The 13,480-nt window shown below is 52.3% G+C and overlaps 1 protein-coding gene across 3 annotated transcripts in view; it reads left to right on the top strand.

Moving 5' to 3' along the window:
• Positions 1–13,480, top strand: part of TBCD (tubulin folding cofactor D) — a 2,437,462-nt gene that overhangs the window by 1,347,392 nt on the left and 1,076,590 nt on the right. For all 3 annotated transcript variants that reach the window (XM_078654702.1, XM_078654704.1, XM_078654703.1), the window contains one exon: positions 182–211. In XM_078654702.1, the coding sequence (XP_078510828.1) occupies positions 182–211 (30 nt within the window). The remainder of the gene's footprint in view (positions 1–181; positions 212–13,480) is intronic.

Raw genomic sequence — 13,480 nt, 5'->3', positions numbered from 1 at the left:
AGCAGAGCAGCGACAAACAGCCCCGCAGGCGTCCTTCTGCAAACAATGCCGACTTTATTTCAAAAAGCAGAGCCAAGGGTCATTTATACTGCTGCCTGTTTGTTTTGAATTCGTTTTCTGCTGTTCAGTCAGCACTGCAGAGCCTTCTCATTTTGCTGTGTTTGTTCTCTCTGTTCTCTAGGCAGCCTTCCAGGAGAATGTTGGAAGACAGGTAATGTGACTTTTTTTTTAACCTTCATAACTCAAAGATCTTGGTTATTTTGCATGTAATTTGTTGCCAAAGGAAGAACTTGCAAGTCTGAAAAACAATTAAAAAAGTTAACAAGTGCGCTTTAAAGTATTGTTTTTGTAGATTTCGCAAACTTTAATGAATACAGTAGAAATGCGTGTCCCATTTGCCATGCAGCTTTTGCCACCATAAATTTCTGTCACAATTATGCTGCTACAACTAAAAGGTAGTGACTGAGTTAAAAGCAGTTTTGTGAAGATCATAAATAAGTATATATCAAAATAATCTCTTTAGTTTTGGTAGCACAGCTGTCAAACAGACCTATTGCTTACAATATACATAGAGTGGGCTTTCGGTCCACTCCTTTTAACGATTGGAGCAGTTACGTCTTGGGGCAGCCCATCTCTCACCAAATACTATGCTTATGGTTCAGTTCCAATGCTTACATCGAGCTGCACGAGGCACTGTTTTGCAAATACAGCTCTCTCTATCCGCTCCTGCTGGTCTATAATGTGCTTGCTTTAGGAGATTAAACCCAGATGTAATGGATTTCCCAATGCATTTTTTATACGTCTCTAAGCAATTTATTAAGCACAGTTCTAAGCTTGAAAGCAGAGTTGTCTTCTACTTCCATGCTATAATGTCTGACTGTGTCCTATTATCAAATAGTCGCCATGTGGAGTAAGCTCTGCATGCGTATCAAAGGCCCTCATTCTGAGTTGCCCTGTGAGTTCCAATAGGGCGTGTCTCACATCTGCCTTTCTGCACAGTTACCCCAGATTTTTCACCTTTTGCTGGACCCTATATTTTGGATCACTTTAGAACTATGTATTTTACTCCGGTAGTAAAAGTCAGTGCACCCCTTTTTAATATTTTTGGCATGTTCCTAATTGGTATATTTAACTTGCTTATACATCCCTACTATATGGTACCAAATGTACCCAGGGAGTGGAAGTTAAATGCCAGTGGTGAACTGCAGCACCTGTTGTGCTATCCACTATAGTGGTAGTGCAAAAATGGCTTCAGGCCTACCGTTGTAGTCTGACTGTAGCAGTGCAAAACATGCACAGCAACCTGCCAAAGTAAACCAATTTGACAGGTAAAAGCCTTCCTTTTAATTATTGTCACCCCTATGTATGCCTTGTAGCAAACAAGGCAGGGTGTATGAAATTAAAAAGTAGGTCATACAGAGAATTAAAGTTGTCTTTACAGTGAAACCCAAATGATATTTTCCCTGTAGGGAGGCTGGCTGCCCAGCAGTAGAAAAATACTGGGAGGAAATATTAACTACTAATACTGTCTCTGGAATGGGACCAGCTAGAAAAATAATTTAACCGCTATTTTAGTAGTTAATAAAACCCAATTTTGAAAGTGAAATTGGATTTTGAATACATATAAAGTCAAAGTAACTTTTAGAAAGTTACCTTTTACCTCCTAAACTGTCAGAAGAATAATTAACATTATCCTTTACCAGTTCTCAGCCTGTGCTGAGGTGTGAAGTACCTCCAAGGAGAAAATAATAGGGTGACCTGAATAGGTAGAAATGACTCCTCTGAATTCTGCAGAATATACAGGGTGGGGTTGTGGGCCTCCTTTTGTTAGCACCTTGCCAAATCAGGCTTGACAGGTCAAATGAGCCAAATGTATTAATTGGGACTCACGTGAAAAGGGGAAACCAGGACGCCAAGACAATTCTTGTGGATCCCCTATCTGGTTGCTGAAGGACCCTGATTTTTGTCCTACTAGACACCTGTTTCTATGTTTACATATAACACTTGGGCTGCACCTGACAAGGAAAGAACAGGATGCCAAGATAGTTCTTGCAAATCCCCTGTCTGGTTGCTAAAGGACTTTTTTGTCCGACTAGATGGCTGTCTTCTGAGTTTGTTGAGGGTACAGTACCTGCTCCATACTTTTTTTTTTTTGTAAAAACAGTTTTTATTGGCAGTCAAGTTCGAAATTAATGCAGTACAAAGGATAAAACACTGTGGTAATAGCCGACATTTCAGGATAACCGTGCAGTCCCGACAAGACGCCTTTTATATAGAACATTCCCCAAACCTTTCCCTCCCGGTGACCCACCCCCCTAGTCAGTGTGCCGTTGTCTTCTCTCTCAAGCATCCGAGCGCTAACAGAGTCACCTCCCTGATTGGAACAGTAGTAAAAGGTAAGTAGTGCATATCAATGGGGGATCCGATCTCTCAGAACCTCTATCGTTACTTGTAGTTAGTGTGTGCCTCGCTGGAAGTGGGGTACCCCTTAAAACTAATCCCCTACAGTGTCGCCACTCCCTCATCCTCGCTCAGTTCGCTCTCAGGCTGCTGGAGCGCAATCACCAGGGCCTCCCACGCTCTAGCCACCTCCAATGCCTTGTCGTTATCTAGGCGCCTGGCCTGTTGCAGCCGCAGCGTGCTCTCTGCCTTCGCCCACCGCACCAAAGTGGTCCTCCAACGCAAGTATATGGGTCCCTGGCTAGATTTCCAGTGCATGGTGATCTCTCGTTTGGCTAGTATCAAGCCCAAATCGTAAAACTTACTGGTAACGCGAGTACGGGGGTGTGAGGGAACCATAACAATAGGCAAGCGCCCATTTCTGCGTCAATCTGCCGGTCCGTGACAGCATTCAGGCAGGTCATCACCGCCTCCCAGTAACCAGCTAGCTCACCGAAGGACCAAAACATGTGCGCGAAGTCCGCTTCCGCTGCCCTACATCTAGGACAGAGCAAAGAGGCACCTTCAAAATATTGCGAGATCTTAACTGCCGTGAGGTATGCTCGGTGTAGGGTGAAAAACTGGATCAACTGGAACCTGGCGTTCCTAGTGCCCTTCCACGCCCGCCGCAATAGCTGCGGCCATGTCGACTCAGGGATCGGTCGCCCGAGATTCCCCTCCCACTTGACTCTCAGCCCATCCAGGGGCTGCAGGGTTTCAGTCGACAGCCTCCGGTAAAGGCAGGTGACGGCCTTGTAAGTGCCAGCAGCCATGACCACATATTGACAGCACTCTGAGGTCGGTGGCTCGGTGAGCCCACTCTTCCATTGTCTTCGAATACCGGCCACCAGTGAGGCGTGCAGCAGATAGTCACCTCTCAGGAGGTCGTAGGCGTCCCGCAGCTCTTGAAACGTGAGCAGCGACCCCTCATTGTAAAGATCACCGAGCATCTGCAAGCCAAGCTCCTCCCATGTCGCCAGCGCAGACCAGTCGCCGCCGTGCGGAAAGGCCGTGCAAATCCCTAGCGGGATCTCAGGGGCATATGGGCGAGTGGTTCCGGAGCGCCTATGGCTACGAAGCCAGCAGCTACGAATCGTACGTTGGGTGTGAGCTGGGTGAGGTCCAATTTCTGGCCTAGGATTATAAAGGAGATGATATGTCTCGGAAATAGTCTGCCCACTACTCCCTCTGGACCTCGGAATTCTAAAGCCACTGCCTGGGTAAGCCACTGCAGCTGCGCCGCCAAGTAATACCACTCGAAATCCGGGACCGCAAGTCCCCTGTCTGCCCTGGGGCGCATCAACGTGGCCAGCGCAACTCGCCGTCTGCCCGACCCCCAGATGAACCCAGAGGTTAGGGAGCGGAGTCTGTTAAAAACCGACGCAGGGATCCAGATCGGGAGAGTGCGAAACAGATATAATAATCGGGGAAGTGCTACCATTTTCAGTAACGCCACTCGTCCCGCGACCGACAGCGGCAGTGTCCGCCAGAATCCCATGCAGCCCTGCAAACTCCGAATTGCTCTGTTGACGTTACCCTCCAAGAGGGCCAACGGCGAATGGTAGATGTGCGTACCTAGATAAGGGAGGCAATGGTATTCCCATCGTAGTTTGCCCTCCGGTTGGGAGTCATCTGTCCTCGTCGTCAGCGGGAAGAGGCAAGATTTCCTCCAGTTGACTCTCAGTCCTGAAAGGTGGCCAAAATCCGAGAGCAAGCGCTCGGCCCCAAGCAGGGAATCGTCAGTGTCCGCTAAAAACAGCAAACAGTCGTCTGCATAGAGAGAGATGTAGTGGGTGTCGTCTCTCAGTGGAAGGCCTTCATACGCGCGACCCAGGGGCTCAATAGCAAGCGCAAATAACCGCGGAGACAAGGAGCATCCCTGTCGAGTCCCCCGACCTACCTTGTATGGGGCAGAGATGGTGGCCCCCGTCTTGACTCGGGCAGTGGCCGCGGCATAAAGCAAGGCAGTCCACTTTACAAATCGTTCGCCCAGTCCAAAGGCCTCCAGTACCCGGAGCAGGTACGGCCACTCAACGCTGTCAAATGCTTTCTCGATGTCAATCGAAAGGACAGCGGCGCCCGGGCGGCCAGCGGCATCGCCCCCCATGACCCGAAGCAGCCGACGCACACAGGTGGCGGTGGTGCGCTGGGGAATAAAGCCCGCCTGGTCGAAGTGTACCAAGGCGCGCATGTGGGTCAGAAGCCGCGTCGCGAGAACCTTGCTCAGAATCTTATAGTCCGTCGTGAGCATGGAGAGTGGGCGGTAGGCCGAACGGCAGCCCGCATCGCCGTCACGCTTCAGTAAGGGTACCACCAAAGCCTCACGAGTAGTCGCAGGTAAGACCCCGGTGTCCCAGGCCTCCCGGTAAACCGCCTGCAATCGTGGAATCAGTACATCCGCGTAGGCTGCGTAAAATTCAATCGGCAGCCCATCTGTGCCAGGGGTCTTGCGGCGAGCCATGTGTTTGATGGCCACTCGGATCTCTCCCTCAGAGATATCCCCGCCCAGGCGGTCCGCGTGTTCCGGGTCGAGCCGGGGCAGCCGCGCCGCTAGCAGGAACTCTTCCAGCTCCACCAGCGCACATGGCATCCTGCTCCTATAAAGGTGCTCATAATACGTGAAGAATTGATCGTTGATCACCGATTGAGTATAAACCATGTGCCCCTCCGGGGCGGCCAGAGCTACAATCGGAGTGCCACGGGTCCCAGGACTGGCCAACCAGGCCAGCAGCGAGCCCACCTTGTCACGCTCAGCTTGAGCTCGAACAAGAAACTCCTTATAGTCAAAGCAGCGCAGCTTCGCCATCGCTGACGCCACTTCCTCCCGTGCGGCCGAAACCGCTCCGTGAGCCTCAGGAGTCACGTGACCGCGTCGTTCCTCCTCGCGTAAGCGATCCTCGCTTCGCGCAACATCCTGCAGGAGGGTCTTACGGACTTCCGCGGTAGCCTAAATACAGACGCCCCGAACTACCGCCTTAAAGGCGTCCCACTCTAGCGCCCTACTTGAAGCCGTGCCCACGTTAGCATCGAAATAGCCTTCCACCCCAATGCGTACATCGGCCTTAAATGTCGCGTCCTCCAACGCCAACAGGTTTAACCGCCACGTCGGGATAGCTTGACGTCGCCTCATCCATTGGACCACTACCAAGCAAGGGTTATGGTCGGATATCGTTCTGGCCAGGTATTCGCTGTGGCGGACTAAGCACTGAGCATCCGGTGAGCAGAGAATGCTGTCAAGGCGAACATGCAGAGCGTGTGGTGGGGAGTAAAAGGAAAAATCCCTCTCTGTAGGGTGCTGAGTTTGCCATGCATCAACCAGGCCCCAGCTACTTTGCCACTCTCCCCTACTCTTCGCTAGTCTGTGAGCTGCCGCCTGCGCCAGTGGTGGGTGAGACCTATCTAATTCCACATGCAATACAGAGTTAAAATCCCCCCCTAGCAGGACCGTATTGGCTAGGACTGTCGCCAATTTCCCAGACAATCGCGCAAAAAAGGCAGGCTGTTCCACATTTGGGGCGTAGATGCTGCAAAGCGTCACGTCCCTCCCATCTAGGCGGCCCTGTACAGCCACAAACCTCCCCTCAGGGTCGATCACTGTCACCAAGGGTTGGAAGGGAACCCCCGCCCGCACCCAAATCAAAACCCCCCCCTTGCAAAGGCCGAGTATACTGTGTAAAACAGTTGTCCCGCCACCTGCGCTGCAGAGCCCGCCCCTCTGTTTGGTCAATATGGGTTTCCTGCAGGAAGGCTACCTGAATCCCCCTACGAACAAGATAGGCATGCACCTTATGACGTTTCAGCATGGAATTCAGTCCCCTCACATTCCAGGTCACACACTTCAGCTCAGGTAAGGTCCCCATTCACAATAGCAAGTACAGTTTTGAATAAAGAAAAAATCTTAGGCACAGTGACAACACCCCAAAACCAGAACCCTGAGACCACCCAACAGTCCCGCATCCCACCCATCCCCAGAATAGGTCCCAAACAGTAGAAACCCATCCAAAAATCTAAATTCCAAGAGGAACAGTCCCTGGTAACTACCAGAGTCCCACAATAGGTGTGAGATAGGGGGGGTGGCCTGTCGCTATTTCCAACGGACCGCAAGCTACACATACCTCCCGATCGGCCCTCCCCAGCGCGCCCTAGGCGCCCCGCATCCCCACCCCGTCTATGGCAGGAGCCACTGCGCAAGGCAACCGCCCAACAACGGTTCCCTGCCCGCCCGGGTTACATGTCTCCACCCCAAACACAAATCAGGAACGCAGCAGCCTATACAATACCACTTCGGGGGGGGGGGGGCATTAGGATCATTCGTCCAGCAAATCATCAGCAGTTCCAGGTGTGACATGGGGCGGCTCGGGCCACCAGCACCCGACTCCTCCGAAGCCGCCTCCTCGGAACCCTCACGGGAGCCCGATTCCATCGCAGATGTCGATCCCACTGTCTTGGAAATGGTAGAGACCGCCCAGAGGGCATCCCTGCGTTCCAGCTCAGTCTGTGAGACAGAGGGTGTCCGAGGGTTCGGTGGTCGTCTCCTGGTCCGCCTAGATCTCGGTGCCGTCCTCCGCGGTTCCCCGGACATCAGATGAGCATCCGCGCCAGTCCTGTACAATTCCAGCCAGTCCCATACTTCGTCGGGAGAATCGTAGAAGGAAGATTTACCGTCCACCATGATCCGCATGCGGGCTGGGAACAAGAGAGAGTAGCGGATACCCGACTCCCGAAGAGCCTTCTTGACTGCCAGAAAGGTTGAACGCTGCCTCTGAACCTCAAGGGAATAGTCCGGGTAGATGGAAACCTGGGCGTTGTCCACCTTATAGGGCCCCAGTGCCCGCGCCTTTTGCAGGATAAGATCACGGTCCCTGTAGTGCAGCAAGCGCGCCACCACCGGCCGAGGAGGCCGACCCTCAGCTGGGGGCCGAGCCGGCACCCGGTGGGGGCGCTCCAGAGTGTAGAACGGCGTCAGACCCTCCGGGACCACCACGTCACGCAGCCAGGACTCCAGATAGCCCAACATGTCTGCCCCCTCAATCTTTTCAGGCAGGCCTACCACGCGTATATTATTGCGGCGGTTGCGCCCCTCTGCATCCTCCGCCCTCTGTTCCAGCAGGTGCACCCGTTGTTGCAGCTCCCCCAGCGAAGCCTCCGTCGCCTTGGCCGTGGGCTCCAGAGCGTCCATCCGAATCTCGGCCTGATTGACCCGGTCCGCCAGTTTGCCGTGGTCCGCACGCAGAAGCCCCAAACTCGTGGACACCTGACCGATGTCATGGTGCAAGGCCTCTCTGGTGTCGGCGATGGCCTTCAAGATCTGCTCGAGTTGGCCCTGTGGTAGGCCCGTCGCCGATCCATTGTCCGTCGTGGAGTCCTGACTGCTCGTCGTCGTCCCCACAGTGTCCAGAGGAGGCTTTAGGCGCTTCCCCATGATGGCAGCCGGTCTCAGTTCTCCCCGATAGCAGGTGCAGGGCGTCCCCCCAGGTAAATCCGCCGAGGGTGCACGCCGCGCCGGCGGGCCAGCACACAAGCCCGCAAGCCCAAGGGACACTCCTCGTGTCACACACGTGTCGGCGCCGGGGGCCTCCAAGTCCAGCGGCCCACCACCAGCACCGGGCCGAAGTGCCCCACAGCCCAGGATAGAAGCTGCGAGGAGGCCCCCAGGGCGAGCCGCTCCTCCGGGTCCAGGAGCAATGCGCCCGGCATGCGGCAGTCAGTGCGTCCACTGTGGTATGGCGGCGTCAGTGGCGGGCAGCCCCGGTCCCAGCCACGGGAGGGCCGAGGATGAGCACGCCAGGCGAGAGCTGCCCCCGGGGTGCGGGTCCCGCTATGTTCTTGGAGTGGTGTGGCTCACTGGTTAGAGGCGGCAGACCCGGAAGCAGAGGTCGGCCCGGGACCAGGGTTCGATTCCCGACGCGGCAGGGTCTTGGGCCAAGGTCAGCGGACTCGATAATTCTCGCCTCGGTGCCTACTCTAACCATGGATCCCACTCAGCAACTCTGGGCAATAGCTTGCTTAATCTCCACTTACGGCCCCATCAGCGCCGGGGATGCTTGTCTTCACCTTGGAGATGCCCAGGAGGGATCATCTCACAGGGAAAGCCAGGAGGGGTTCCCCAGTGGTATACAGCGCCGGGACGCCCCTTTGCTGGGGCAGCTGTGCGCTTTACAAGTATACAACATTTAACATTTAACATTCTTAGGCCCCCAGATCGGGCCCCAGCTCCCCACGCCAGCAGCAGTCAGTAGGGCACCGGAGGATCAGGCCACCCCGGGGGGTCCGCAGCGCCGGCCCGTCAGGCCTCCCGCTGTCGGCAGGGCACTCCGGCGTCACAGGGCAAGTGTCCAGTGCCGGCAAAGCACCCACCGCAGGGCAGTGCAGGATCGGGCCCGCCCGATCCCGCGTCCGGCGCCCAGCAGGCCCCCGGAACCACAGGATATTTCTGGCCCTCTCACCTGCGGGCGCTTCTAGTCAGGCCCCTCTGGTGCACCACTACAAGGCAGCCCAGGCTCCGCCGCCGCCGATAGCCCGCAAGTCCGGGGCTCCGACCTCCTTGGCGGCCAGCGGCCGGCCCGCCCTCACCGCAGGTCGGCCTCCTGCGCAATCGACGCCGGGGATTAGGCCGAGTGCACAGGCCGCAGAAGATGGCCGGCGCTGCCCGCGTGACCTCGTGTGCGGCGCGGCCCCACACCGCTGCAGGGTCGACTCCACCACCGATCAGGCCACACTGTCCGCGGGACGAGATGCGGTTAACTCCAGGACATCAGGGTCAGCAGGATAAAGAATAGCAGGATTATCGGGGAAGGCCGCCTCGGAGCTCAGAGCTCACCCGTCCATTTTCTTCAGCGACCCCCCCAGTACCTGCTCCATACTTGATTTTAATATTAGATGTGGGGGATGCTAGGATTACCATAGTACATTCCTCACACACACTGCAACCTCAGAGCCCAAGTTTAGTGTGTTGCAGAAAAGTGGACAGGGTTACTTCTAGGAACTCTTACCCGATTGGTTATGGTGTGCCCAGGAGTCATTCCCACTCACTAGCCAGTGCCAGGCACCTACAGGCACCCACTTCAGAGCACTGTCTGGACCTGAGGAAGATCGGACGAGGACTTGACCTGCTGTCTGTGATCTGAGAGGACTAGGCCTGCTCCCTCTTGTATCCAGGACAAAGAAGTGGAATCCAAGGTTGGCCTACCTCCTTGAGACAACTGGCTTTTTCCTGGAAATAGCCAGCTGACCATAGGCAACAGGCCCTCGATCCTGTGAGTCTCTAAGTGCCTCTGTTGAGGTTCTGAGAGCTTTAGAAGTGTACTCGTGTGGGGGATTGAGTCGGAAAAGATGAAGGGACCTATTTAGAGTTTGGTGGAGAAGTTAATCTGTTGCTACAGCAACTGAGTAACCTCACCCCCAAACAGTCAGGTGGAGCTTAAGTATGTCTGCTACGAAGGCTATTTCGTCTTCATCACTAACCTACTCCTCCGATGGCCCAATGGAGTAAGGGCCGCTGAAGGCTTGGCCATTCGACAGCCCCTCCCTTGATTTATAGTGAAAAGTCACTCTTCCTTAACACTGGGTAAAGCCTAGTGGTAAGGGACAGTAAACATTTTAAATTACCCCAACACCATGGAACGAAACTCCTGTGGTGTGGGGGGTCATTAGCTTTTGTTTATGATGGTACCATTAGCCTCCTTTACAAGAACTGCCATTATAGCAGTTCCTGTCAGTGACTAGAGATATCCGCTGTGTTGGGGGACATCTCTAAATTCGGAGTACGTGTATGTGTGTTTTACTCCGTCACCCTCATGGAGTGCAATCAGTACTTCAAACTCTAAATCAAGCCCAAAGCCAGAAAGTAAACTCGTTGACCGCGATGAACCTGGTTTGTGTATCCGACCAGCGATCCGTTGCATTCAGCCTGATGTTGCGCTTAAGTCTCGGTCTACCGTGACCACAGACTGTGGCTCTTTGTGGTTTTTGGTGCTATTTTCCCTTAAACCTTTAAACTCAAATCTCTGGTTCCCTTGATTACATTATTATCATTGTGGTGTCATGTTTTTTTTATAAACCTTTACGCTATTTTTCTTATTTGGTTTGGGAATTTTATTGTTTTGCATTTTACCTTTATTGCTGTTTCGATACTATACAAGTACTTTACATATTACCCTAAATTAAGCTTATAGACTCGGAGTCATAGCTACCAGGGGGGGCAAGCACAGGTTAATTTAGTTGCTTTTAATATTCACCCACCCCAAATAATTTACAGGGTGTAAACAGGTTATTGCACCTGATTTGTGGAGAAGCGTGGCTTAGTGGTTAGAGGCGGCAGACCCGGAAGCTGAGATCAGCCGTGGACCAGGGTTCTATGCCCTGCCACGGCGGGTCTCGGGCTAAAAAATTCCACGGACTCGACAATTCTCGCTCCGGTGCCTACTCGACTCACGGGATCACACTCTGCGACTCTGGGCAATAGCTTGCTTAATCTCCACTATGGCCCCTCGCGGCGGGATGCCTGGCTTTCACCTTGTGAATACCCTGCCGGGGTATCTCACAGGGGAATACCAGGACGGGTTCCCTAAGCAAGCGCCTTGAGACCCCTGGGTGATTAGTGCGCTATATAAATCGAAATACATTTACATTTACATTTTACATTTACATTTGAGATTACAAGATGCATAAACTTCGCAAACGTCTGAGATTTGCTCCACACACATTTCACCAGACTAAACGGACTACATTGCAATGGAGAAAGAGGTTGTAAAGCCAGAAAACATGCGATAACCGGGTACACAAACTCGCTCGATATACTTGGTTGATTTCGTATTCATTAACGCCGAATAGGGCAGTAATGTGGCCCGGGGGAAAAGACATGCTGTGTGGGGTCTGTGTTTCAGGTTGTTGATGTGACACACATTCTCATATTGTCATTAATTTGCATTATATAACATATTGTACATAGCCATACATTGGTGAATTAAATTCTGTTTTTCTCAGTATCCCATACAGTCTTGGTATCTTCGAATTGGTTGGGTTCCTTGAAATTCTCCCCCCAAACTCTCCCTCCTCACTCGCACTGCAGGCCATCACAAAATGCGTCTACCGTTGTTTTCCGCTTTTTTTTCTATCCTCCTATTAATCACATCTACATCTCTTAGTCATATTTGGTTCATTCACTGGGACTATATAAACAGTTGGCAATTCTGGCCACCTGAAAGTGACTCCCAAAAGCATTTGTTCCTTTTGTATTCATTTGCAAGACAGCATGTTGACAAGGAAGTGCTGTGTCTACATTTGCCAGCATGTTTATTCAGAACGAGCCAGTGTGTGGTTGCACCAGCCCCCTTGATGATGGAATGTGCCAGTTACTGATTGAAGTAGATAGTGATGGAAATAAATAAGTTATATGTCAATGAGGGGTGGCTAGGTACGAGGGTCCTGCCGGCTAAGGACGGGGGGCGGGGAGGGGAGGGGGCAGTGGGCGTAGTGTGAGCACCACTATTCAGCTGCCTGATCTGAAAAAGACTACTCAGTCCCAGGGTGCCCTAGTGTGAGAACCTTGCCTGCTTGTCTTGACCCATAACACTCTTTCATGATGTGATCTGTCTGCACAAGAACATCTTCCTAGCACACAACATCCCCTTAGTGCTCCCCTGCCTCTGTCTTTTGCAAGCACTTCAATGCCAGTAGGCCAAGAGGCTCCCCTGCAGAACAAAGACTTTTTTGTTACAAGGCGTAAATCACAAAAAACACACATCCCGGTTCAAAACATTTTTGTGCAACCAAGGGCGACATGAGGGACAAGCAAACCCTACCTACGATCGCCCTTGGGATGTGTTACGGCATAGTCATGGGGAGTAGGCTATGGGGCAATGATGACGTTATTACATGTTTTAAAAAAGATTATCTGTGTGTTTTCTTATGTCAAGATGTGAATAAAGATACGCTGTGGCCGATTTGCACCATTAGAGGGCAAAGGGAAAGGTGGGGTAATGTAATATAATGTAATACAGACTTATAAAGCGCACTGTCACCCCACGGGTATCCTGGCACTGAGGTTAACAGAGACTCACCCAGAATGCACATGTTTACTACTGGATGACTGTCCCACACCACGTCCTAGGGAAGAGCCAGGTTTTAAGCTTCTTCCTGAACTGAAGGAGCTCTTCTGTTTGTCTGAGGGAGGGCAGGAGATTGTTCCACAGCTGAGCAGCCGCACAGCCAAACGCCCTCCCTCCAAACCTCGAGGTTCTGATTCTGGCGGTGCGGACCAAATGAGTGGTGGAGGGTCGGAGATTTCTTACGGTGGAATGCCAGACAAATTATTTCTGCAGTGGCACCGGTCCAAGTTCATGCAGGGCCTTGAAAACAATGCATAATGATTTGAACTGAATTCTCTGAGCTAGAGGGAACCAGGGGTACTCATTAAGTACCGCAGAGGCAGAAGCACTGCGTGGCTTCTTTAGAGGTAGCTTTGCAGCTATTGTCTGTATTCTTTGCAGTTTCATAATCAGGAATTTAGGCGCACCGAGTAGCAGGGCATTGCAGTAGTCCAGACGGCTCAGGATAATTCTTCTCACTAAAGCCCTAGCTGACATAGGTAGCATAGGGAGAATTTTCTGCAGTGCTTGAATGAGGGAGAAGCAAGTTCCGATCGTTTTATTCACTTGGTTTTCCAGGCTACATGTAGCGGCCTCGCCCTTCTGGAAGGGGTTTTACCTGTACGCACTGTCAAAAAAACATCACAGATGTGAGTCTCCAAAAAGTCAGAAATCTACTCGAATTGGAAAGGGAAGTATACAGCCAGCAGATTTTGTTTTTGGAACACATCTTTCTATTTTCTGCCATTAGTCGATACAGAGTCGCAATCATGGGCTTGGCTTCGGAGGGGGGCCGGGAGGAGTTTGGGGTGTTACAAACCCTCTATTAAGTGGTTGGGTACAGGTGCTGTCAGTTGGGTATGGTGTGGTGTCTGTCGGATTTCACCAGGAATTTTTACAGAAACACAGATAAAAATATACACACAAAAATCTCTTCCTCACTTTCTTTTGAA

This window comes from Lissotriton helveticus, chromosome 7, assembly GCF_964261635.1.
Source record: "Lissotriton helveticus chromosome 7, aLisHel1.1, whole genome shotgun sequence".
In the NCBI taxonomy this organism is placed as follows: domain Eukaryota; kingdom Metazoa; phylum Chordata; class Amphibia; order Caudata; family Salamandridae; genus Lissotriton; species Lissotriton helveticus.
Note: the sequence above shows the minus strand (reverse complement) of the source record. Positions and strands in the feature narration are given on the sequence as shown.